The 27961-nt window shown below is 37.8% G+C and overlaps 1 protein-coding gene across 1 annotated transcript in view; it reads right to left on the bottom strand.

Annotated features, from left to right (window-relative positions):
* The window catches only part of LOC126419604 (uncharacterized), a 1338018-nt gene that overhangs the window by 959366 nt on the left and 350691 nt on the right, over positions 1-27961 (bottom strand). The window contains exon 4 of the mRNA XM_050086792.1: positions 12861-12897. Coding sequence (XP_049942749.1) covers positions 12861-12897 — 37 coding nt within the window. The remainder of the gene's footprint in view (positions 1-12860; positions 12898-27961) is intronic.

Below are 27961 nucleotides of genomic sequence, written 5' to 3'. Positions count from 1 at the left end.
ACAGCTGTGAATATTACCGAACTATCAGTTTAAGAAGCCACTGCTGTAAAATACTAACACGAATTCTTTACAGACGAATTGGAAAACTGGCAGAAGCCTACCTCGGGGATGACCAGTTTGGATTCCGTAGAAATGTTGGAACACGTGAGGCAAAACTGACCCTACGACTTATGTTAGAAAACAGATTAAGCAAAGGCAAACCTACGTTCCTAGCATTTATAGACTTACAGAAAGCTTTTGACAATGTTGACTAGAATACTCTCTTTCAAATTCTGAAGGTGACAGGGGTAAAATACAGGGAGCTAAAGGGTATTTACAATTTGTACAGAAACCAGATGGCAGTTATAACAGTTGAGGGGCATGAAAGGGAAGCAGTGGTTGGGAAGGGAGTGAGACAGGGTTGTAGCCTCTACGCGATGCTATTCAACCTGTATATTGAGCAAGCAGTAAAGGAAACAAAACAAAAATTCGGAGGAGGAATTAAAATCTATGGAGAAGAAATAAAAACTTTGAGGTTCGCTGATGACATTGTAATTCTGTTAGAGACAGCAAACGACCTGGAAGAGCAGCTGAACGGAATGGACAGTGTCTTGAAAGGAGGATAAAAGATGAACGTCAACAAAAGCAAAATGAAGATAATGGAATGTAGTCGAATTAAGTCGGAGATGCTGAGGGAATTAGATCAGGAAATGAGAATTAAAAGTAATAGATGAGTTTTGCTATTTGGGAGCAAAATAACTGATGACGGTCGAAGTAGAGAGGATATAAAATGTAGACTGGCAATGGCAAGGAAAGCGTTCCTGATGAAGAGAAATTTGTTAACATCGAGTATAGATTTAAGTGTCAAGAAGTCGTTTCAGAAAGTATTTATATGGAATGTAGCCATGTATGGAAGTGAAACGTGGACAATAAATAGTTTAGACAAGAAAAGAATAGAACCTTTCGAAATGTGGTGCTGCAGAAAAATGCTGAAGATTAGATGGGAAGATCACATAACTAATGAGGAGGTATTGGATAGAATTGGAGAGAAGAGAACTTTGTGGCACAACTTGACTAGAAGAAGCGATCGGTTGGTAGGGCATATTCTGAGGCATCAAGGGATCACCAATTTAGTACGGGAGGGCAGCGTGGAGGGTAAAAATCGTAGAGGGAGGCCAAGAGATGAATACACTAAGCAGATTGCGAAGGGTGTAGGTTGCAGTAGGTACTGGGAGATGAAGAAGCTTCCGGAGGATAGAGTATCATGGAGAGCTGCATCAAACCAGTCCCTGGACTGAAGACCACAACAACAACAACATATAGTATTAATTTTGTACCCTCAGATCACGAGCTCTACTCACAATTGTCTGGTTTTATTCGCTTACACCAGTAAAAATGTACTTTTGCTATTACAGTTTTTACCTTATGCTACTATCAAGTATTTATAAACATACGATGCAGAAGTATCAGGAACACATAATGGGGAGAAAATAACAGTCTGAATAGTAAACACGCACGAACTTACAAATGCAGTGGCGTGCAAAAGTTGTGGACAAAACTACCTTTCGCATGATATGTCACTGTCGAAGAGACATAGACCGATGAAACTTGGGCCACACGAGTAAAGTGAAAAAAAACTGCTACACTACTAGCATGGAGAGTAGCTGAAAGAAATGAGCAATGAAACGAACAGACATTACACTTTTATTCGAAGTTTTTAATTACATTGGTGCCACCGCGATTCATGATGATTCCCTAGACATTACGAACGGTACCTAACAGGGTGTGTGATCACCTGGAACGACAATGCATGCTCTGCAACGCGCTCCCATACTGGCCGCAAAGTTGATCAGGAGACCCTGTGTCGGGCCGTTTCCGTGCTGTTAACTACTACAGGATGGTCGTATGTGCTGCAACGGGTCTCGTCGACGCATCCCACACGTGCTCGGTGAGATTAAGCAGGAGGAACGGGCAAGCCAGACCTTTCGCCGAGTATCCTCTCGTTCCCAGAACGACATTATGTTAGAGAAATTACAATTCTATGGTATAAATGGAACAGCATATGAGTGGTTTAAGTCATATCTACAGAACAGGAAGCAAAAAGTCTCTTTATATGCTTCAAGTGAATCAAAGGAGTTTGCCACTTCATCTAACTGGGGTGAAATTACATTAGGTGTTCCACAAGGTTCGATCATGGGTCCCCTCCTGTTCCTGATATATATGAACGACCTCCATTCTAATGTGAAACAAGATGCTGAACTGACACTGTTTGCTGATGATACAAGCATAATTATTAATGCATAAAAGAAAGTCCGATAGAAAATATTACAAATAAGGTCTTTGGAAAAGTTATTAATTGGTTTTCTGCGAATGGGCTTACTCTGAACTTTGAAAAAACACAGTACATCCAATTTTCTGCTGCAAAAAGTATAATTCCTTCAATAAACATAACACATCAAAAGAAGTCAGTAGCCAGGGTAGAGCACACTAAGTATTTGGGTGTACATACAGATGAGAATCTTAATTGGAAAATTCATATTTTGGATCTCCTAAAGCTACTAGGGTCAGCAACTTTTGCAATCAGAATAATTGCCAATTTGAGGATGTAGAAATTAGTAAGCTAACATACTTTGCATACTTCCACTCTCTGATGTCATACGGGATAATATTCTGGGGCAACTCAATACTTAGGCAAAAGGTATTCACTGCTCAAAAGAAAGTAGTTAGAATAATGTGTGGGGTTCATAGTCACACATCTTGTAGGCATCTGTTTGAAAGTTTAGGAATTCTTACAACTGATTCACAGTAAATTTGCTCAGTAATGAAATTTTTTCTAAACAACACGGACCAGTTTAAAATCAAATTCATGATTACAAAACCAGAAAAAAGAAAGACTTACACTATCCTTTACTTAACCTATCTTTGGCACAGAAACGGGTAAATTAAGCTGCTATAAAACTTTTGATAAATTACCAGATGAAATAAAATGTGTGACAGACAGCAGTAATAGTTTCAAATACAAATTGAAATCATACCTCCTTGACAACTCCTTCTATACCATAGATGAATTCTTGAATATGAATAAATAAATCAAGAGATATAATATATGCATTTTGTGTCATTTAAGGGAATGGGATAGATAATAGAAATATTTAGGTATAACACTATAATGTAAACAAAAAAATAAAGAAAAAAATAGAACTTGTTTCCTGTGCGCATTTCTTGTGTTTTGACACGTTCCACATCATAACGGTTTTCCATGCTATTGATCAATGAAGCACGTAACTAACCCACTAAGTAACTAACTAACCTGCGCTGTTCGACGCGGTCGCGCATTATTACCCACACATATGAAGACAGGACCGAATGCACCCCTGGAAAGACGCACTTGGGTAAGTAGTGCAGTGTCACAATAATTCTGCCCAGTGAGTGTACCGTCTACAAAGATTTGGAGCTCAGTAGCCACATGTAACATTATACCCCCCCCCCCCCCCCATACCATAACAATTGGACGTACCATCACATGAGTGAGAGGTGGGAACACTTAATGCGCTCACGAACACTGTCGAAAACGATCGTTTTCGAGGTCCAGGTGCTGTGAGGTGGAGAGGCATATTGTTGCGTGGGCGTCCCGAACTCCAAATCTTTGAACTCGGTGAGTTCATCGATCAGCGTTATTGTGAGACGGCAGTCCTTCCCCATGTGCGTCTTTTCAGGGTGTATTCGCCCTGCTTCATTTTCATGGATAACTAGCGAGACTACATCGAACAGCGCAGGTGGAGGAGCCCTTGGAATGAGAGGACATTTGGCGAATGGACTGGTCTGGCCGTTTCACTGTCTTAAATAATCCCATAGAGCGCGTGTGGGACGTGTTTGGGGGGGAGGGGGGGGGGGACGTACTACAGCACGTGTCCAGATGCACTAACGAGAATCTAGCAGTTGTCTGGTGGAGGAATGGAACCACAAGAACTTGTCAGCCTTGTGTCCACCATGGGAACATGTTGCGGAGCATGCACTGCTGGCTGTGTTGATAATACCCGTATTTTGTAATATCCAGGGGATAATTATGAATCGCGTTGAACTTATTATTATCTTTGAATAAAAGCAATATTACTGCTTGTCCCACTGCACATTTTTTTCAGTTATCATCTTACTATACTGAGCAGTTCTTTCTACGTATGGTCCAAGTTCCATCGAGCTATTTCACTTGGCGGTGACACATCATGTGAAAGTTACTACCGTCCTTAAGTCTTGCACGCCAGAATAATTGTGCACAGATAGACGTTCTAAATAATGAAGTCCTGTTGAATTACGTCCTACTTTAAAACCTGTTAAGAAAACACAGGTACAAAACTTGATAAACAGGGTGGTCCATTGACCGTGACCGGGCCAAATATCTCACGAAATAAGCGTCAAACGAACAAACTACAAAGAACGAAACTTGTCTAGCTTGAAGGGGAAAACCAGAAGGCACTATGGTTGACCCGATAGATGGCACTGCCATAGGTCAAACGGATATCAACTGCGTTTTTTAAAATATGAACCCCCATTTTTACTTCATATTCGTGTAGTACGTAAAGAAATATGAATGCTTTAGTTACACCACCTTCTTCGCTTTGTGATAGATGGCGCTGTAATAGTCACAAACATATAGCTCACAATTTTAGACCAACAGTCGGTAACAGGTAGGTTTTCTAAATTAAAATACGGCACGTAGGTACGTTTGAACATTTTATTTCGGTTGTTCCAATGTGATACATGTACCTTTGTGAACTTATCATTTCTGAGAACGCAAGCTGTTACAGCGTGATTACCTGTAAATACCACATTAATGCAATAAATGCTCAAAATGATGTCCTTCAACCTCAATGCATTTGGCAATACGTGTAACGTCATTCCTCTCAATAGCGAGTAGTTCGCCTTCCGTAATGTTCGCACATGCACTGACAATGCGCTGACGCATGTTGTCAGGCGTTGTCGGTGTATCACGATAGCAAATATCCTTCAACTTTCCCCACAGAAAGAAATATGGGGACGTCAAATCCAGTGAACGTGCGGGCCATGGCATGGTGCTTCGACGACCAATCCATATTTCATGCTATTCAATACCGCTTCAACCTCACGCGAGCTATGTGCCGAACATCTATCATGTTGGCACATCGCCATTCTGTCATGCAGTGAAACATCTTGTAGTAACATCGGTAGAACACTACGTAGGAAATCAGCATCCACTGCACCATTTAGATTGCCATCGATAAAATGGGGGCCAATTATCTTTCCTCCTATAATGCCGCACCATACATTAACCCGCCAAGGTCGCTGATGTTCCACTTATCGCAGCCATCGTGGATTTTCCGTTGCCCAATAGTGCATATTATGCCGGTTTACGTTACCGCTGTAGCTGAATGACGCTTCGTCGCTAAATAGAACACGTGCAAAAAGTCTGTCATCGTCCCGTAATTTCTCTTGTGCCCAGTGGCACAACTGAACACGACGTTCAAAGTCGTCGCCATGCAATTCCTGGTGTATAGAAAAATGGTACGAGTGCAATCGATGTTGATGTAGCATTCTCAACACAGACGTTTTTGAGATTCCCGATTCTCGCGCAATTTGTCTGCTACTGATGTGGGGATTAGCGGCGATAGCAGCTAAAACACCTCCTTGGGCATCATCATTTGTTGCAGGTCGTGGCTGACGTTTCACATGTGGCTGAACACCTCCTGTTTCCTTAAATAACGTAACTATTCGGCGAACGGTCCGGACACTTGGATGATGTCGTCCGGGATACCGAGCAGCACACATAGCACATGCCCGTTGGGCATTTTGATCTCAATAGCCACACATCAACACGACATCGACCGTTTCCGCAATTGGTAAACGATCCATTTTAACACGGGTAATGTATCACGAAGCAAATACCGTCCGCACTGGCGGAATGTTACGTGATACCACGTACTTATACGTTTGTGACTACTACAGCACCATCCATCACAAAGAGAAAAAAGTGGTCCAACTAAAACATTCATATTGCTTTACGTACTACACGAATATATAATAAAAACTGGGGGTTCCTATTAAAAAAAATGCAGTTGATATCCGTTTGATCTGTGGCAGCGCCATCTAGCGGGCCAACCATAGCGCCATCTGGTTTTCCCCTTCAAGCTAGACAAGTTCAGTTCTTTGTAGTCTTTTCGTTTGACGCTTATTTCGTCAATGGACCACCTTGTATACTGAAGGGAAAAAAATTCCAACACCAAAAAATAGTTAATATAGAGAAAAAATGACTTTCATGGAAAATATTTGTCTAGGTAACATATTTAAGTAAAACTGCAAGATTACAGGTTGATGTAAGAGCCAGATGAGCCATTGCAAATATGAAATGCCCTTGTAACCGCCAGAATGTTGAATGAAAGTATGCAAACGTGCATGCTTTGTGTTTTACAGGTGCCGAATCTCAGTTTGTGGGATGGAGTTCGATGTCTGTTGCACCTGAAGGGACAATACAGGGACGGTTAATACAGGTTGTGGGATGACGCTGGAGTTGTCGTTCCAAGGTGTCTCATATGTGCACGATTGGAGACAGATCTGGTGATCGAGCAGGCCAAAGCAACATTTCGACACTCTGTAGAGCATGTTGGGTTACAATAGTGGTATGTGGGCGAGCGTTATTCTGCTGGAAAACAGTCCCTGGAATGCTATTCATGAATGGCAGCATAAGTGGTCGAATCACCAGATTGACGCACAAATTTGCTGTCAGGGTGCTTGGGATAACCACGAAAGTGCTCCCGCCGTCATACGAAGTCACACACCAGACCAAACTTACATACTTACAAGTGTATGTGCAGTGTGTCTAGCACGCAGGCATGTTGGTTGGAGCCAATTTGCCTCCTTCTAACCAACACACGACCATCACTGGTATCTGGGCCGAAACGGCTTTCATCAAAAAAACGCAACACATCTCGACCCTGCATCCAAAGAGCTCTCGCTTGACACCACTGAAGTCGCAAATGGCATTGATTTGGGGTCAGTGGAATGCACGCTACAGGACGTCTGGGTCGGAGCTGTCCTCGAAGTAAGTGATTTGTAACAGTTCGTTGTGCCACTGATGCCAACTGCATCTCTGATTGCTGCTGCAGATGCAGTACGATGCGCCAAAGCCCCACGTCGTCAGGTGGCTATCCGGAACTTGGTCTTCTTGCGACCGTACATTCTCATGACAATCGCAGGCAGCAATCATGTACAGTGTCTACATTCTTGCAAGTCTTCCTGCAACATCGCAGAAGGGACATCCAGCTTCTCGTAGCCCTAGTACGCGACCCCATTCAAACTCGGTGATGTGAGGATAATGACGTCTTTGTCGTCTTGAAGGCATTCTTGACTAACATCAACTCACGACGTCCAGTCTCAAAGGTAACTAACGCTCATGACCGTTACAGCGTGTTTTTAAAGCAAATCTGATTTGTATCCTCACAGTGGTGCTACTAGCGTCACTCTTACGCGAGTGGTGTGACATTGAATAATCATCTTTCAGTAGTAGAAACATGCCTTCAGATATTTCGAATTTTTCCGTTACAAATTCAAATTAGGTATGAGCACGGAAGCCGTTATTACAAAAGCGGAGAGAGTATTTACAGTGGTGGCAACAACTGTGATTAGTAACATAAGTAACATAATCAAAACACTGGCGGTAATTCTCATGGAAATTGAAACACACATGCGGCTGTAGGTAGTAAATTCACATGGTAGCAGAGTTCACCTCATTGTTGTGAGATATGGTCATGTCTCAGGCTAAAGAACAAAACTTGTGATTCGACTCAGGAATTCCTTATAGGTAAAACTCAATACGTCGCTCTTAACGGAATCGACGGTTATAAGAGTAATTTCAGGAATACCCCAAGGAAGTGTGATAAAACAGGGACAGTGATTTAGCGGATACCGTTGGAAGCTCCACGTGGCTGTTTGCGGATGCTTGCGACTGTTTATACGGAAGCAGCTCACAACACTGTACAGATTTGAAGCGAGTCCTGCAGAGTATCGATTATTGGTGCAGGGCCTGCCTGTTGACCCTGAACGCAAATAAATTTAAGGAATTGCACATAAATATGTGGAAGGATTCAGTACAGCTCGACTACACTATTAGCGACAAACCACTGAAAACAGAACTATGGTAGAATCCGGAGCGATCTACAGTGTCATGACCTTATGAAACAACCTGTAGGAGAGACCGATATGAGGTTGACATACATTCAACGATTCTTAAGGAAATGTAATTCATCCAGCACGTAAGTGGCTTACAAAACACTTGTTCGACAAGGTTCTGAGTCTGACCATCAGTCTGGGACCCGCAGCACATAGATGGAGTAGAGAAGATCTAACGAATAGCGGAGTGTTTTGTCACGTGACCGCTTAATGGGCGCGAGAGCCTTAACGGAATGCTCAGCGGACTTCCGTTGCAGACGCTACAAGATAGGCGATATGCATCACTGCGTGGCTTACTGATGAAATTCTGAGAGAGTACGTCCTGGGAAGATTCGAGCAACAATTACCTCCTACTTCATACATACTACTAAATGAACAGAATGAGTAAATTATAACTAATACGGAGATTTACCGATTATTGTTTTTTCTACACGCAACTCGCGAATTGAATGGGGAAGGAGGAAAAACGTGCTGCTAGCAGAAATAGAAATACCGTCCGCCAGACACTGTAGAGTAGCTTGTAAACACAGGTGCATGTTGAAGAATCGGTCAGGCGATAATTTTCGAAGGCACATCCTTGGCAGGAGAATAGGGCCTCCACAAATTCTTCTAATGAACTCTAGGACAACATATGCTTTCCTCGCAGATTCCTGTGGTCCTTCCACCTTAAGCGTTCTGGATCGATTCTCGAACATAACTGAAGGGCATGACAGATTCCAGTGTTAGACTGGAAATGATAAAATAAAATACTATAAGTTCTTGCGGTTCATTTACGATCATTGAATTCCACTTGTTTACGTTGACAGTAAGCTGTCAGTCTTTCATATGCAGATCTTCCAGCATTTCCCAACTATACACTATTGAACACACTGCACATCTGAGACAAACCCAGTTCCAGAAGTAATATCAGTCAATTTGTGTCTATAATACCTTTTGCCCAGTCTTGGTCGGCATATACAACACTAGAATAACGATTTCAATAAGTCATTGTCTTCTTCAAACCATGTCACTATTGCGAAAGCTTAGTCAAGAGTTTACACGTACTTATGTATCTTTTGACTTAACAGGCAGCGTGTAAATGCCTAATATGCTGCTCTTGCATGATTTATAATATTATCAATTCATCTTCGTGTCGTTTTCTCTCATATCTCGTAATTCAGCAGAGAACTTTCTTCGTCCATCCTGTACAACACTTCCAGCTCATTTACATTATCCTCTTCTGCTTCAGTCTGTTCTCTCATCCATTTATTTGATTAAGTAAATTCTAACGTTCTTCCCTATACTGCTCGTTGAGCAATCTTCAACTTTAAAACGGTTTTCGCGCTGAAAGTCACTGTCTCACTGCTGTAAGTCATAACTGGTAAAATATACTGTTTGTTAATTCTCAGCTTCAGACACAGCAGAAACTTGGTTTTACAGAACTGTTAGTTTATCAGAATAACTCAAGGTCATTTGAATTCTGTTCCTTTTTTTTTTTTTTTTTTTTTTTTTTTGCCTTTCATCCACTCATTGTCTTTATCTGTAATGGGTACAATATTCAACAGTTAAATTGTGACTTATTTCCAATTAACACTATTTTCTTTTCGATGTGTCGACTGTATCATTTTAATCTTATAATAATATAATAACTCGTTTACCCATGATACTGGTGACTGAGCTCACTGTCTGTGGATTAAGTTACTAGAAGAAATACAGCAGCCAGATATTTTTTATAAATTCTTATTTATGGCAAGAAGTGTTTGCGTTGTACTTATTTCCAAGTGGTATAATAATGATTATTTTCGTGTATTCTTCCATTATTCTTCGTTTGTTTCGTATTTGCGTAAAATTCAGTTTCATTATTAGATGTAATAATGAACAGATAAATTCTCTCGTAAATATATGACATACCAATAATGATGAAGATGTAACTGGATTATGTCAACTGAAACGTAACATATCTTGGTAGTAGGTGGTACTTCTTTAAGTACTATGTATTGTGCTCGGTACTGTTCAGTGCCTGGCAGTGCATTCATCTTACCGTTATTAATTAGCCCCGTTTTTGTTTCTTTAAAGTACATACCGTTGAAATATAGCTTTTGATACGTCTGATTACCCCCATAGTCTTCCTTACTCTGTCTGTACTGTTCTTAGCTATACAGTTCCCCAATAGAATTCAGCAAGAATAGCGCCGTCTTTCAACGATTTCCATGTAAGATATCTGAATATCTCTATAACGCTTTTATAGGGCCTGTTAACAGCACGAGCAGCATCTCACTAAATTTAATTCGATTCCTTCCCTGAGTTCACCTTGGTGTAGATTTAAAACACTCAGGCAGCATTCAGGAATAGAAAAACCCAGAATCTTGTATGCGATCTTCTTTCGCAAGTACGCTTATTAGCTAAAAATCCAGTCATTTGATTCGCTTTCTCTAAAAGTTATTGTAAATGTTAGATGCATACATGATGTTCTGCAGATACTAATGACAGGAACACACTTCAGGTTAGCGTAAACACTCATTTTAGCAAAAGGATGTACATGCTCTTGCAAAGAGCATCACCCCTACTTCATTTGCCGGTAATCCAGATAATCTACAAAGTGCGGCAGATAAACTACTCTCCAACACTTCATTTTTCTATTAATGAGAGATTCCATCACTTTTCTGTGTGCCGGAACTTTACTAAAAAGTTTTTGCGCAAGGCTACTGGATTTCTTTTTGAAACTCTGAAATGGAAGTTAAGCAACCTGTACAAATTACTTTTGTGTGTTCTCCCACGCATTCCTACTTTCGATTGTGTGTGAGATTGAGTTTCACTGTTAGCTGCGAACAATGAACAAAAAAATTGTTTCATAAGCATTATAAATTATAAATCTATTGAAAGATCCATTGCAAGATATTTTTAATGTATCTTACATAATGCTTTCATTGCTCATTTACGAGTAAAAAAATATTAATTTTGGATATATTATTCAAAACCCAAATAAAAGACCGATTTCTGGAATCATCAATCTGTGCTTATTAATTTAATCAGGAAGCTTGTCGTTATTATGCAAGTTGATATTACGAAAACTACAAATGTGACGAATCAGATTATCCGTGTTGACAGCAAGGAATTTGACACACAAGAATTTATTACGAGCCTAAGGTTATTATCAGTGCTAGTGGGCAGTTTTGTGTCTAACAGCAATCAAACATTCGAAGAAATCACGATTCCATTTTAAAAGAACTTCTTTCATGCCTAACTGTCTCTTTTTGAAATAAGAATTTTGTCTTTGTTATTTAATGTAAACAAGAATGTAAAATATTTTAAGCCATATTTCCAATAAGTTCTTCGATATTTCAATTCATTCCGTACGACATTTATTGAATAAGCGGAGTTCATTATATTTACTGGTTATTTATGTCTGTAGCAGTTTGCAACGCAAAATACTGTAACATTGTATTAAAACTTGTCTCTAATTATCCTTATAAATCTCCAAAACATTTTTTACTGCGTTTCCTTTAGTCCAGCGATTTAAATAGCTCTTAATATTGATGATTATGTATTATCTGTTTCTCACAGAATTCTGTACATCGATAGCAGGGCGCTTAATGTTTCTAAAATGTACTTCGCCACGACAGCTATAACTTCAAACGTTTTTAATCTAAACGTTGACTTTTGTACATTAGATGACAGGTCTGAATACTACATAGATAACTGAAACTGTTCTATGAAATTGTATGAAGTATCTAAAGCTCATATTGTGGGCCTGAAAAATCGGATTGTGTTCATTTAAAAATGCGCTAGGATAGTTGGTTCTGGGTTCAGTTACTGTATTTCGCTGAAAGAGAATGTTTAATAAGCGTTATTGGTACTAATAGGACTTTTATAATTTCTAAGTTATTCACAAAACCGGCAAATATGAAGAAAGTACATGCATTTCCACACTGAAAAAATCATGAATCTTTTGGTTTTGTTTGGTAATGCCATGAATAAACGCGACCAGAAAGCACTGTTGATGTAATAGTGAATCGTTTCACTCCGTGTCAAATAGTTTTACTCTCCTAAGAAATCGCAAAAGAGCAGTTTTCTTTAAAGCTTATAAAACATGCATTGCACATTCAGGTGCGTCGATGACTGAGATAAATATCTTTTGTTTGATATTTTGCACTTAGATGCCACTTTTTTCAAAAGAATAGATGTGATATATTCGATTGTTTCACCTAATAAATACAAAACTAACGATGATGTGTACGCAACTCAAGAAAAATCTTTGCATATATTTCCTGAAGCAAAATGAAACAAATAAGAAAAAAGAATAAACAACTAGAAATGAAGAGTGGTCGTCTTGAATAACTAATATTGTTGAGGAATTATACACAAGGAGAATCAGAGAAAAAATTTTCAGTAAAAGCAGAGATAGAACACACATCGTACTGTCACAGCTTGTCCAAGAGTCATCCTGCGCGCCTTTACTCTGTAACAGGTGAAAAGTGGTGGTATCACGTAATGGCACTGTTTCTGAATATCTAGTTTGCAAAAAGGTACATGTTTTTTTTTTTTTTTTTTTTTTCTTAGCGTCTCAAGTGTCAGCTCAGCAGTCTGAAAGTCCCTATGTTTCCTTCTCAAAAGACTGAACTCTTATAAAATGTGAAGCACGTGGTTTCTAAGGTCGTACTGTCTCCTAGAACGTTAAGAAGCTACTCAAGTTAGCTACTTACATGGAGAGCTATGTTGGCAGCGACGGCTTTCTCATCCCTGTAACAAAAGTACAAAGCAATAATTGTAGCTGAGTTACACTCTGAATTACATAATTATAAAGTAGCAAACACAAATGCAGATTATGTGAACCGGAATAGTTGATGTAGAAACAACAAACTAAACGGCTATTGGCCGTATGGTTCATACGCGGCACGGAGCGGCTCTTAATGTAGTCCACAGCGCTTTTGTACGCTATTCATGTTCAACCACAATAAAAAATATACAGACAAAATAATGAAAATTACCTATAGACTTACGACTTATAATGTAGACGACTACCTCTCGTTTGAGTCACAATTCATGATTTCAGAGAGTGAGAGGGCTTTTAATTTTCATTCTAAATTTAGCTATACCATGCAAAACTTAGTGTACTATATAAAATAGATCTCCTTTATGCAAGACGTACAAGAGAATTTACAATCTCCCTAACAGATTTTTCTCAACTCTATGAATGAAATTAATGGAACGATATGAAATAAATTTCCTCGTCTGGATCCCCAACTGGAAAAATGGTTATTAATTTTATTTCTTTTTCTACTATACTACTAGCGAGACGAATTCAAGGCATTCCAGCATACTCCCGATACTACACGCCGCTTAACGCAGACTTTTTTGCAGTATTAATTGTTTGTTTGGGTTTAGTGCGCTCAATAGCGTGTTTGTTAGCACTTAAAGTGTGTGCAGCTGTTTTCCTGAGACAATCAGTTTTCTGTTCCTTCACAAATATCAGTTTGATAGCTAATCTGTTGTTGATTATGTGAAACGAATCCCCAAAAAATCGCACCGTACTGATAATCGAAATCAAATGTTTTGGCGTAGGTATCATTTGCCAACGGATGCAGTCACACACAGCACAGGAGCTAATGCAATTTTTATGTCTGTGTGTTCATTTGTGCCATTTTACCAAGCTCCACGGAATTTCTCCCCGCATACTTCGCTCAAAAGCTCTAGGAGGCGATTCCAGGAAGCATGTATCACGGTGCATGAGATAATGTTCTCTGCACTTAAAACTGTCTTCTTTAAACCCCCAATTGGCCTACTGTGTAACGCTGTGATCTGTCATCATTACTTCCATGTTTTTGCCAGGAAACCTGTTGCATCCCTAGACGAAAACACCCGATAAAACAAAATTTTCAGAATAAAATATGATTATTATTTTCCCCTTAACGTTCTATCCACAACAGTAAGGAGTATGCACGACAGATACTTTACTTTAACACGTCAATACTTATTTTCTGTAATTTCACGAATGTGAATGATACAAATATTCCCTTAATTTCATTATCATTCACGACTAAGGACGAAATTTGACAGTCTTGTTAGCTGAAGACAGGCTTCAACGATTTTTCACAAAACTTGACCGAGTTTTCCTGCCTGATATATGTATAGATATTTTGGATAATAAAAAGTGTATTTCAACAGATTTTTAAACTGGGGAAGGAAAACTGTTACTGTACTAATGACTACAAATTAAGTGTATTATAACGTCCTTAAGACTTCTACATTACTCGTATCACATGAAATCTTTGTCGCCTTGTCAGTGTTGGTGTTAAACGTGGCTGACAATGGTTCAGAAGATTTATGATCATTCCAACAATCTAGAATAGAAGAGATTTTTGGTTTCCAAAAATGACATATTTTCACTTCTCCATTTTCCTAAACTTTGTTAAGTGTACCCCACAATTTTCTTTACAAACTTTCAAATACGTGGTCGAACGTTTCCGATTATTTCTTGAAGACAATAATACAGCTAACAACAAATCAGGCAGATTGTTCACGGTCATTATAGAGTACCAATGTGCTGGTCAGTCACAAATGAAGCAAACGACTCACTGATTTGACTGCTTTTTTAATGGACCTTTCAAGTAATTAGAATAATCTTTATTACACAGACTCACTAAAACTAGGGATCTTATTCTTTGCAGTTGTTACGAACTTCGATTTTTTTTTTCAGATTGCTTCCGAGGTTTTCCTCGGTAACGGTTTTGTATCTTTTTAAACATGCGCGAGTCCTTGAAGCGATGAATTCGATTTTGAAACGCAGATATTCCTTTTCCGTAATATCTGGCAATATCTAAAACCTAGCCGAGGTTTATAACACCGCCGACACTAAATGCCTTCTGTCTGGCTCAGAATCGAGCAATTAACGCCGTCGCCGCATCCAATCGATTATTGTGTCGTTTTTCAACTTTATTCTTCACCTAAAGTGTGCAAATGGATAACCAGATTTCGAACATTTCTTGAACAATCTTTTTTTTAGAAGGCATTCTTGTAAGGCTTTCCTCATGCTTCTACTTTGAGAGAATTCTGCGGTAAAAACCGTTACCAAGGGACGTAGCGTCAGTGAGTAAATAAAGAAACCATTTTTAACTGACCAAGTTAATTTTAGCATTGTCACTTTTCATTAGGACATGCTTGTTAACTACATTTCTATTACCACTTTCTGATTCTCGAAGAATAAAGCTGCATTCAGTTTCGTTCCTGACGGTAGATCCGAAGCCTTTAATATCGACTGTTTCAGTCGCTCGCACGCTCGTGTCTGGATTACTTTAATGTTCCTTTGACAGTTCACGTGTTCGACAATCTAGTGTGTTCCTGTAGAAAGCTTTATAGAACTCCGTAAAAAGCAGTGAAACATTCGCAGGATGCTTCCACCATCATCGCTGTGGACCTGGTTGTACAGAATGTTTCTTCAATTGCAATTACAAATGTTTCTAACGCAATTGGAGACTCACACAAAAAGATCAGCAAACAACATGTTCTTTTTTATTTTGAATAGTGGCTTAAAGAGTGGGTAGTTATATTGCTGAACTTCCCGATCACGTGCAACACGGATGTTGTAACAAGAAGTAACGGCACACTGACATTTTTTTTAAAGTAACTTACGCTGCATATCGATATCTACACATTGTCATGTTTTATGAGACTTTAACTAGGAGTGGAATAAGTTCCGATAAGACAAATCGTCGTTCACCATAAATGCCAGCGATCGATTTTGAGCCCCGCCCAGGACCAGTGTTAATCTGCCACCACGGTCCTTTCCACTAGGCGTAGAAGTTTTGACGTAATTTGCAGTCAGCACTTGAAGTAGCTAAGCCCTGAAAATTATCTGACCTTTTACAGTACTAGTTTGCGACGCTGCGTAGATTGGCGTGATTATGCATTTCTGGCCCCCAAACTATGCGTTAGTTTAGTAGTATGACTTTAGCGCGTGACACATGTGCATTATAAACAACTGTTAGGGAGTGAATAGATTAGCGAAGAGCAGGGTCATGTCGTCATAGTAATATAAAAATTATTCAGTCGGATGTTTCTATTCCCTGGTACCACGTAACAGATGACGTACCGATTCTGTTCCGTATAACTTTTCCTACTGTCCATTTCACTGACATGCGGTTCGTGGCAGTGGACTGTGTTGTATGACAAGCACCACGCAATCACAAGTTAACAATTTGACGCGTTAATGATTCGATGGAAACGAAACAAAGCATACTCAACGGCGTGATATAAAATTCCATGGTATTTCGGCAGTATATTTGTCAGTGTTTTTCAACAATTTACAACAACGAACATTAGCGACTGTACGTGCAAATCTTGTTTTAATGCCGCAGGTTTTCTCGGTGTGACTGGTTAATGGTATGCTTACATGTGTACCGCCAAGTTTTCGTTTCCATTTCATGAACAAAATGGAAACAACAACCAGCAGAATAAAGAAAAACCACACCATTGACTCCTATTTGCCACTTAATATGAGACTGATGTTTTTTATGTAATCTGTGTCCATATTAACGTCATAACGATATCGTACAGGTTCCTCGCAGTAAGGGGACCAGTGAGAATTCCACTGATCTCGCCCTCTGAATCATTCCCTAGGAAAACTTTCTGCTAAAGATATAGGGCTGTTGCTTTTCAGACTTCACGGAGGATACCAAACCAAGGCATATCTAACAGAATCTGTGGTTTTACCGGATGCTATTCTTGTTTTGGTTGCGATAATTGATTCGTGTTTTGACAGTCAAGTCAATGACTTAGTACGCTCAACACTCCTGATAAGTTATTACAAATGTACATATTCTCTAAAACACTATAACCAGCAAGATAGTCAACTGCTCACATACGTTAACAAAATGGTCATTCAAAAGTATATCATAACCATTATTATTACTCTATTTCTATTAACATTATCATATTTTCAGAACGCATACATCAACTGCGCTTTCGAAATTTATATAGAGAATATAAATTACAGAATAATGGGTATATTAAGGATATTTGCTTTTGTGGCGTTTTAATGCTGGCTAAAATTTTTTGGGCGCAGTTAATGGTAAATCTCGTTCGTCGCATAGTTCTTTACGAGAAAAATGGTAGATTGAATGTAATTCATCATATTGTCGGTAGCTGTTTTATACCTCACGTGTACAGAAACGAAAAGTTAAAGGAGTCCTAGCTAGAACTTAATTTGTGAGAAAAACGCCATAGTTTTGTTGAATAGTACTGAAGATATATGTCTGCCGATACGTGGCTCTGTCATTTTGTAGTAGCAGACATTGCAACAATCACACATTACAGTTTTATTGAATGTTAGAGTGACAATCTAACATGGATATTCTTCGATAAATGTGAGTGGATTCTTTCATTAGATATTTCCGTACTTAGTTCAGAATAAACAATTTGTGTTCAGTGAATCTCTGTAGGTACTTTCAATGCAGTTTCTGTAAGACGTACAAGGAGAAAATGTTATGTATTGGTCCTAGATGGGAGGTGGACATTAATTACTATAAACAAAGTTGCCTGGTATCAGTCTGACCGTAGACAATGAACACAAATAATTAATCAGCAACTTTCTTCAAGGTTATTGAACAGTAATGTCGTGACAACTTTCATAATGGCCACGTTGTACAAATTATTATTTCTAAATTCATATCTGTATACCTGTTACAGAAACATATTTTTGTGAGGTATTTATTTATTAAATTCATACAAGCCAGTTGGTTGTGTTTTATTTTTTGCTACGATGAAAATTAGAGGATTTAATATTCTGTATTTTCTATCTCTGTAAGATACTAAAGAATGGCAAATGCAGTTAATCCAACATTTGAAGATATGTTCACAACATGACACTAGAAACTAAATAATTCACCCACTTTAACGATGCGTTGAAAACTATGAATGAGTAAACATGTATTTAGGTAGTTTTAAATACGAACATTTTACGTTAATCTTTACCGTGTCTGTTATTGACATTAAGTAAAACAACAAATTTACTGTTACCAGTCACTATTGTTTCATTTAACAGTGGTTGGTAACAGTGAACTTGTTGTTTCATTTAATGTTAATTAGTCACGGTAAAGCCTAACCAAAAATGTTCGCATTAAAAACAGTGACTGGTAACTGCAAAGTTGTTGTTTCATTTAACATATTTAGGTATCTTTCTCCGCATACTTAAGAAGACACATGACGATCATCATGTGGCTCCACAACTTGGTGGGGGCACATGGAAATATTTTGTTTGGTGGAAAAAAATTCTGTCAATTTAGTAAGGATTAGCATGACCATGTTATCCGTTGCGTTTCCAAATGAATGCGCCACATGCTGCTAACAAGTTTCAAATGCACCGCTATGAAGTACTATCTACTATATACTTTTTTGTATTTATGTTCTTGTCGTAAAATTTAAGCAAACATGTAGCATACAATAACTCAAAATATGTCCTTTTGGAGTACCACCTTCTTCCACCGATGCTTCTATGTTTTGAAGCTTAATTTTAGTTACGTACATGGAAACAATAAAACCTTTATCACTACAGTGTTACAGTAATAATGAGTTTAAATACGCATCTACAGATAGGTGTCACTGCAGATGGAACTAATTATTGTCTTGTAAAATAAAACCACGAAACAAATTCAGTACTTATCGTAATTTCTGAAGTTTCACGTAAATTTCAATGCACAGCTACAGCCTGTAACATGTATCATATTAAATAAAACACATTTATCGTCTTTGTAGCTACATAGTTACTATTTGCTTACTATTATATTACAAATACATGTAAAGATATGTGTTTAGCTGTTAGTACGAAGAAAAATTACCTATGTATCAAACCTACATTTAAAATGAAAACTGACACACCGATCCGAAAATCTACAATCCCGTTTTTTAAATATCAGAGACTACCAATTCATTTGCAGACAACAACTCAGGGCATGTTAAAACTTTTTATACCATGACGTGACGTCACTCACATCTATAAACAAGGACAAAAAGTCTACTTTGATAATGTTTTCACTTTTTGTAATATCGTTGCTCGTAATCTATTATTTTGTACGAAAGAGGTTAAAGAATAAATTAAGAGGCATCTGAACTTCATCCAAGATTATCCTTTGTGTGATTTTGCAGTATATATATCTGCTTTTGCGCACTCCACAAACGTTAATAACTAAGGCCCAATATCACTCCCTATATCACCTCAAACCTATTGAGACGGTAAAGTACTCTCGTTTAGTCACCTACCTGAGCAGTAATGAGATACTTAGCGAACCACAATTTTGGTTTCAAAATACTGCTCTAACGAGAAAGCTATTTATAAATTTATTAAGCTTTTAATAAAATCTTTGAATGATAAAATATCACCATTTGGTACCTTCTGTGACTTATCGAAGGAATCATCGAGTAAAGCGATCGATCTCAATATTCTATTATTGGAGTTAATGAAACACATAGTTCAGCACATTACTGGTTTAATTTAAGAAAGAGAATTCAGAAAATTATCCCAGGCTGCTCGATTAATACAAAGAGGAACGCCACATTATCTGAATGAGGAGAAATTACAGTGACAGTCTAACAAAGGCTAGATCACTCGCCCACATGTGTTCAAGATTTATGTTAATAATCTGAAATTTTATTTGAACCAGGAAACATAATTAATCCTGTATGCGGATGATATAAGCATTGTTATGGAATCGGGCAATGAAGCATCAACAGTGACAATAGTAGAAGACCAGTAAACTCCCGAGAAAAAGTTTAGTAAAGGTCTAAAATTATGCTTAAAGTTTTCTCGAAGTCATTAAGTACTCGCATTATCAAATAATGTATGAGTATGGTCCGGGTAACTTGCGCCCCGTTTTAAGCAAAACCTAGTTTTTGACGCATGTCAATGTTTATGACATCATATCTTCTGAACTACGTATTGTACAATGACATAATTTTTGAGGTACATTCAGTGGTATATGTAGATGCTGTCTGAAAATTGTGTTACGAATAAGTTTAGTAATAACGAAGTAATAAATAAAGACGTCGTGCTTGATGCAGAGGTTTTATTACGTGAACCACGAAAATGTAGGAATCTTTTTTTCTTTCATCATTTTTTCGAAAGTCCCAGGGAGGTAAATTTTCTTAAACGCTTGAATGTGTAAAGTTTGTTAGCATTCGCTAAGTAATTTCACTCTCACTATTGGTAATTTGTGGGTCGTGAGTTACGCTCCTACAAGGCAAATAGTTTGTAACTGGTCTTACTGAGTTGTACATTTAACAAAGATTATACCTCTTAATGAGTAGATTACGACAGCATTTTATTATTTTAAGTTCAGTCAGTAATTATATGAAATGTCGAAAATAAAATTTCTGTTGCTCCCGGACGCCGTTACATAGGCAAACTGCAAAGTAGTGGGTGATCGCGCCTTGGATTAGTCGTTTAGTAAGATGGATTGTCAATGGTCAGTATTCAAGGATATTACAGGAATAATCATTCGAAGCAAGTCTTGTAAATGCGGGCTCTAAAATGCATACCTGTGAGCAGCTCTTCAGTAGAAGAGATGTGTTTCACAGCGGCGAAGGTAGTTCATACATTATGAGTAATAAACTTAGGGCAGTGCTATGAGAGCATTTTTAACAGAAGTTTTCAGCATTCTATACGATATTGTTAAACTTACAATTTGTCTCATGCTGATTTTTACGTGTGCAATTTGATGCTTTAATTTTCTGACCTTCTTATTCCAGTTATTTGCAGTGAGTCATTAGAAATAAAAGTATTCTTCATAAATTTTAAGACGAAAGAAAGAGAAGAGAAAGATCAAATCCATTAATTAGCTACCTAGGCATTCCGTTAATATCAGACGGCTTTAAAAGCGGGAAATAGAGTCCCAACATAAGGTCAGTCTGCAGTAACAATATACCCCAGTTTCTTAGCTGCCTCGCAGTACTTCTCCCAACTCATTACAAAATGAAGTACTGTAACACTAAATAATAAATGTAAACATAATGCGCAATTATAAATCGTCATATGGCAATATTACACACATCATAGATCCGGGGAAATTTCACATTTGACTATGAACTAGGACAACAGTGAAGCAAAAAGTGAGTTTATCGTCCGTAATGTGTAAGGAAAAAAGAATCATAACTCAACTATGCAGGGAGGGAATAAATGTTTCTTAATTCATCTCTTCCTGCAAGTAATAGACTAACCACACATCTGTGGTACTTATGGAAAGTGTACCTACAAGATTTTGAAATTCATCTTCAGCGTCAATGCTGTTTGTGAAACAAAATCTATGTTTTCTTTGCCAAATATACCTTTATCTAACATTTTTCGTTGCGCAAACAGTGGTTTTTAATAGCTGTTATAATGGGACACCAGCGTAGACAATAAATATCAGATGTAAAACAACCAAAAAACAGTTTTCCTAAACACGAGGTTTGAACGCTTAACACTGATTATGTGCAGATTTACTTCACAACTTCGGTAAGATAGTGAAGAAGGAAACTGATGTAGTTCTACTGTGCGGCTTAACAAAAAGGAACAAAATATACTAATTTTCATTCAAAGTGATTGCCAGATTATACAGTAAAATACGTCAATTATCTGATTGGGTGAGAGCAAGCGTATTTCAGCCGCGTACCAGTAGGAAACACAAGGAAAAGACTTTAACAGAACATTTGTCAAAATTGTGCCAACACCATTTCTCCGAAAATTTGAAACTATGGTACGGAAGAGTATGGAAGAGTACAATTATTCTCTGTACTGGATGTTAAATCTGGTCTGCTGGAGAGGGGGATAAAAGTTGTTACTTTATTGGCTGCTTCATAGCTTAAAGTACTTTGTAGTTGTATGTTCTTTTCGAAACTACTCCATATTCTTGCCAAAATATTTCAAATCGTTATAGTTCAAACACAATAAGAACACACACAAAAGCTGAATAACAGAGCCGGGTTAAAACAAACAAAATTTTTTATAATTACACTAAATAGTTGGAAAAGAGTGACTAAAATCTCAGTGCGCGACACACAACATTTAAAATGGAACTCATTTCAGGATGCGAATAATTTACTAATAAGTACTTTATTGTATATTGTGTGAACAAAAATCATAACTGGTAACTGGAAGCCATAGAAATTTAAAAAAAATGTAGAAAATAAAACAGAGATACATTTTACTGTGGAGGTAAGTTGGGCAGTTGCTTCTCAAGCGAACAATCCCCCAACCACTGTGTGTAATTTTCTCATGGGGGTGGGGAATCGTGCGCAATCACATCTTTGTGCTATTTGCAGTTTGCAGTTAAGTTTCATTCTACAGGTTTTTTTACATTTAAATTGATTTAGTGTAGAAAACGTAGAGAAACCACATAAATCTTACGTAAAGTTGGTTTTAGATTACTTATTACGAATGAGTCAAAATATTAATTTTTGCTTAACCCAAAATTACTAAACCTTCGTATATCTTAGGATTGCAGTTGGCAACAATTCGCGGTTCCCGTCCATCTGTTACTGCCAGTATAGGGGGTAAAACAGGGTTTTGTTACTTATTTTGTACGTGACATACCTCTGGAAACAGTATAGTTGCAATTAACTTTTGTATAACTATGACTTCTTTTGACTAAAATATGGAGTAGTAAAGTTTACGTTGTTTTAGTGACACTATAATATTTTTCCCCCATTAGTTTTCTAGGATTTAGTGCGAACCATCCCCTACTTTACTTGAACAGTAAATGAAGGATTGAATGCGCCATAAAAAGTCTCACGCTACAGTTCAATAATCCCAGAGACCATTTTTGCGATGGATATTGCGTGAATCAACAGCTATAACCAATAAGGATTTTTAATCTGCAACCGATAAGTATGAACATAAAGATTAGCCTTCCAAGTGAACGATATTTAACACTAAATGAACGACGACTCATTTGCTAATACAAGAGCGTGTCTCGTTTCTGATAATCACAACTTTTCGATTGTCAGCAGAATGCCTCGTAGGAACATAATATGTGGGAACTTCAGAAGCCCAACATTCTGGGATGCACAAGGAAGTTATTCTATTCAAAATGCACCTCGTATAATGCATATCACGTATCTTTCGTTGAAGTGATTTGCAATACATTCAAAAGAAAGTCTCAGAAGGATGACGTGAATGGAGGTCATGCAAAAATACAATAGGTAATTGTTATCTAAACCTGTAAGTGAAGGAAATACGATGACTCACTGAGTTGTTATCTAGGATTAGTTTCCTCAAAAAAAGCAAAATTGTTAAAAGATAAATGTGTCGAGGAGATAGTATTACTTCTCTGATTTCACGCACTAATTTTAACTTGATAATGTCTACAGAAACGCACATACTCGCAGATTTGGAATGATCGAACGTACTTAAAGCATTCACTATATTCTATACGATCTTACTATAGTAACAGTGGGTTACTTGCTATGTTCGCACCTACCACCTCAGTTTACACGCATGCCAAATAGAGAAGATACAGTTAAAGGTCAGAAAATGATGCTATACTCTGTGTAGGTCTTCTAAGTAAGATGTGTACGCTTGTGCATTCTGAATTCAAATATGCACTCTCCAAGACTAGCTCAAAGAACTACTAAGAAGTTGTAATTTTCAAGTGTTGCATTGTGGTCGAAAGATTTCATTTTCATTTCTGCCTGGTTGATTCCACACTTGAATATTCATCTCTTGAAGGAGACAAAATTGTACGATACTATCAAAATCAGAACTGTAGATGGAAGGAAGTTGACGAAAAGTAATGTCCTTACATGAGCCAAATCTTCCCATTTGCCGTATTACAAATACGTGCACAGCAGAATGGAAGTATGGCACATGTTTCGTCGAAAGGCAGTACTACTTCAACATAACAGGTTACTACGAACGCTTATAAAATTACTAGCAGTACCTATTTCATCATGTAGACAATCCAAAGCTATATCACTGCATTTAGTCTAAAGCACTGTAATTTGTAATATAAAAATAATTTAATGTTACAACAATACTACCGATGAAATGTTATAAATTTTAAAAAGGAGACTTTTGAACATAAAATATTTGTTTGTGTTTCAACAAACAAAGATAACAGACAAACTGTGTGTAAATGAGAGTCACTGGCGATTAGCCCGTGAGATATCAGCACTATTTCATTATCAAAGTGGTAATGTAATAAAAATCTGCAGAACTCTCAAACTGCAGCCTACTTCAGAACTTCAATAATTGCGTGGCCGGGCATTTTCGAGTGAAAGAAGTCACTATTTTGACAGTGACTCATTTCACACTTTTTTTTCTGCCTCTCCTTCTTCAGTACGACCCTGAGTTACGTCAGGGAAACGTCCGATAAACGCTTCACTTATTACGCGTACTCACTGCAAATTTCGTCTGAGATCCCATCTTCTAATCTCGATTAAGATTTTCGGAATGTAAGAATAGTGGTTGATTTCCTGTTCTTTTCCCTTTATTCGCAGATGGGAATAGCTATTACCTTTCTGTTTCCTTGCTGAAATATGGCTGAAAAAACTTGTAATCTCTACAGACAAGCAAGTGAAACAGGAGAGCGATTGTATGTTAAATCAAGAAGATCACAGCTGATACTCTGTTTGTCCGAGTGAACCCATGCCCTGATCTTTATGACCTAGATGTTAGAGAGTAAGAATTGTCGCTTTCCCTTATACTTTTAAAACGGATCCTGGGTAGTCATCGCAGCAGCCGTACAGACGGTAGTGTTTTAGGCCTAGCAGTATTTCGTGTTCGTTATACCGATTCTCATCCTATGACTAAATTCCATGATATATCTTCTGAAAACATACATTTCAATAGCTCTCAAAATTATTTTCTTGTGACATTCATGTAATCTGAATACAATTATTTCTTCAGTCAGCAGCAACATTCAACAAAGCTAGCAAGTAACAAGTATTTGATGATGCATAGTATGTACGACACATTGAAAAAAAAATCTGCTGTTGCTCAAATGCTCATCAGGATTACAAGTTTTGAAACGGCGTGTGTTCACGACTAAACGTTTTCAGTGCCATAAAGATACTGTTCTTGGGAGTTAGCAAAGTTATCATTTTCGTAGACCACAAGCGCTATAAAGGTATTTTTTTACTTCTGTAGCCTTCAGTATGCAGCTTAAATCATTAATCACAACGGATCGTTGTTTTAGGCAACTTTTGGAAAGTAGATTTGCAGAATGAATAAGAAATGCTGGAAATCAGCGCCGCAACGTTTAATTCCAAAGCTGATACACGTCAGCATATATACTCGACCCTGTCAGTTAAAAAGTGGAGAAACAGTAGATTAAAGAAAGTCATTTAAGAATTACCAAGTGTTGCTAATGAAATAAACCGTTTTTTACACTACAGTGTTTCTATTCAGGTTCCTGAATACAGGCGGTGTAGTAGGATTATTTAACTACATCGGTGCATTTTATTGTTAACTATATTAATACATTTCATTATTTATGGCGGTTTCAATGATTGGAATTTTATTTTTTGATGTCACCTTAAGAACGACGCCTTACGTGGTAGATTGATGCAAATCATGTTATGTTACTCGCTGTTGATTCGTTATCATAACTGGTAATGAATAATGGTTTATTTCGGCAGCGACTCTTGCTAAATGTTAAATGTGCCTTTCTCCAAACATTTACAAGCTATAGGGCACCGTCTGAACAAAATAACAGGATTATGTTTAGTTTATAGATAGGAACAAGTATACGTTTTTTCTGAGAGACTGTTTATTTTGCCTTTAACCAAAGTAACATTCAATTCCAAAAGACGTTTAATATTTGTTTCTATCAATGATGAACATAAATTAAGTAGCAACTGAAGAGGAATATAATAGCTGCAGCTCCTAACAAAATCATACGAACTACCGAATGCTATTACGATGAAATTTATCAGGTGACATTTTTCGCCACACTGTACGAAAGCCCACTACTTGAGTGAGCTATCTGACAGAATAGGATGACGAATATCATTTTAAAAAGTTAAAAAGATAAAACATCACAATACTACACAAAATCGCATTTGCGACGCACTATAATACATAAGACGTTAAAGGGGATGAAGACGTCAATCGTGAAAATGTGAAGCATAAAATGTCCAAAGGAAAAGAAGTATTGTGCAACGTCCTTCAGATAATGAATACTGGAACATGAAGATATAGATAAACCGCTATACAGTAGATAAGTGGCTACACTGAGTTTGCGTTTCAGCTAGACGACATTAAGTAATAAGTTCTCATGATGCTGCAATATATTAATCTATCGAAACAAAAAAAGAAAATTTGTTGCCTTTGCGCTAATTAAATAGGGAAGAAAGTGCATGCTTACGTATTTTTTATTTTAAAAGAAACTATAATTTAGACGTTGAATCTACCTATTATAGTGGAAGTAAAAAAGGACAAGTAAATATCAGTTACACGGCTAAAAGAGTGATGCATTACCAATGAAGTTCAGAGAAACATAAAACACTTCGAACAACAAGTATGCTGATATGTTTACTGAGCAGCATTATTACAAAAAAACGATACTGATCTTTCATGTCGTACGGACAAGAATACGTGACAAACTTGCTAGAACTCTCACACAAGGTAAACAGAGACACCGAGAAAGTGTATTATAATCATTAAAACAAGTATCTCTGGTCACTTCTCATTGAAGCTGAAGGAAGCCGACGAAATGTGGCCCTTTCTAAAAATAGTAGTAAAGCGTGGTATGTATAGTAACGAATGAAAACTATTAACAGTATGCTGCCGCATATGATGTGAGTTTTAAGTCTGTGTCATTATTACAGTTAATAAATAAAACCACACTACCAAACACACTAGCATCTTTCCACTCAACCTGTTACGTTCATGTGAGTGCGGTGAACGAGAGAAAAATGTTTACAAGCTTGCCAACTTGAGAACAAGTTTCAGTTACTGGCACGTCATCTATTATAGCGTCTAATCGTGAATAGGGCAGATCGCTGTAATCCAACACTCTTCTAGGACTTGATTATTTCAGAATTACTTGGATGTTTTCTCACGGTACAGCCTAATACGCCCATGGCGAGATAGCATAATGTGATCAACATTGGTTAATGCAATTACGCGATTTGCTGGTGCCATTAGAAGAGTAACTGCCGCTTCAACAAATTGTGCAATGGGCTAATAAGGATATCCCCGTAACTTATAGGAGAGCTACCAGAAGATTACTCAGTGTCAAACTGCATAGGTTGTTACACAAATGTGTTTAGTGACATAAGGTACGTGTGAAATCTGAATTTCATAAGAAGCCACAATAAACATTGTCACGCTCAGCTTCACAGAAAATGATCTATGGATATCTCTACATTTCATTGCATTTTCGTTCTTTGTTGCATAATAAAATTATTTCTGATAAAGAAGCACACACAGTTCCATTATTTTTTGAGTGAAATATAAAATTATATCCATCGTTAGGAAGAAAAGAGACTGAGATACAGGGCACTGCTCTTTCGTTGTGGACGACTTTCGCGCATTGGCCACACACAGCATCTGAGATACAGTCTGAACCAAAAACCGCGGCGACAGAATTCAACCGTCACTTAGGCAACTGAACTTACAATGTATGCGTCACTTTACGCAGTTGAACTGAGGGTTCACAAAGCGCAGTTTCGGTAAGTTTTCCCTCAAAGCGAGATATATACGTTTCTCGTCCCCGTTGCTGTCGAGGATACACGACGGAGCAGAAACGGGCAAACGTTGGCGCGTGAACACAAGCAAACACTTGGGCGACGTCACGTGCTCACAAAACGGCACCGGCACAGGAAACAAGCACAG

The sequence above is a fragment of the Schistocerca serialis genome, chromosome 9 (assembly GCF_023864345.2).
Source record: "Schistocerca serialis cubense isolate TAMUIC-IGC-003099 chromosome 9, iqSchSeri2.2, whole genome shotgun sequence".
NCBI classification, from domain to species: domain Eukaryota; kingdom Metazoa; phylum Arthropoda; class Insecta; order Orthoptera; family Acrididae; genus Schistocerca; species Schistocerca serialis.
This window is presented reverse-complemented; position numbering and strand designations above follow the sequence as displayed.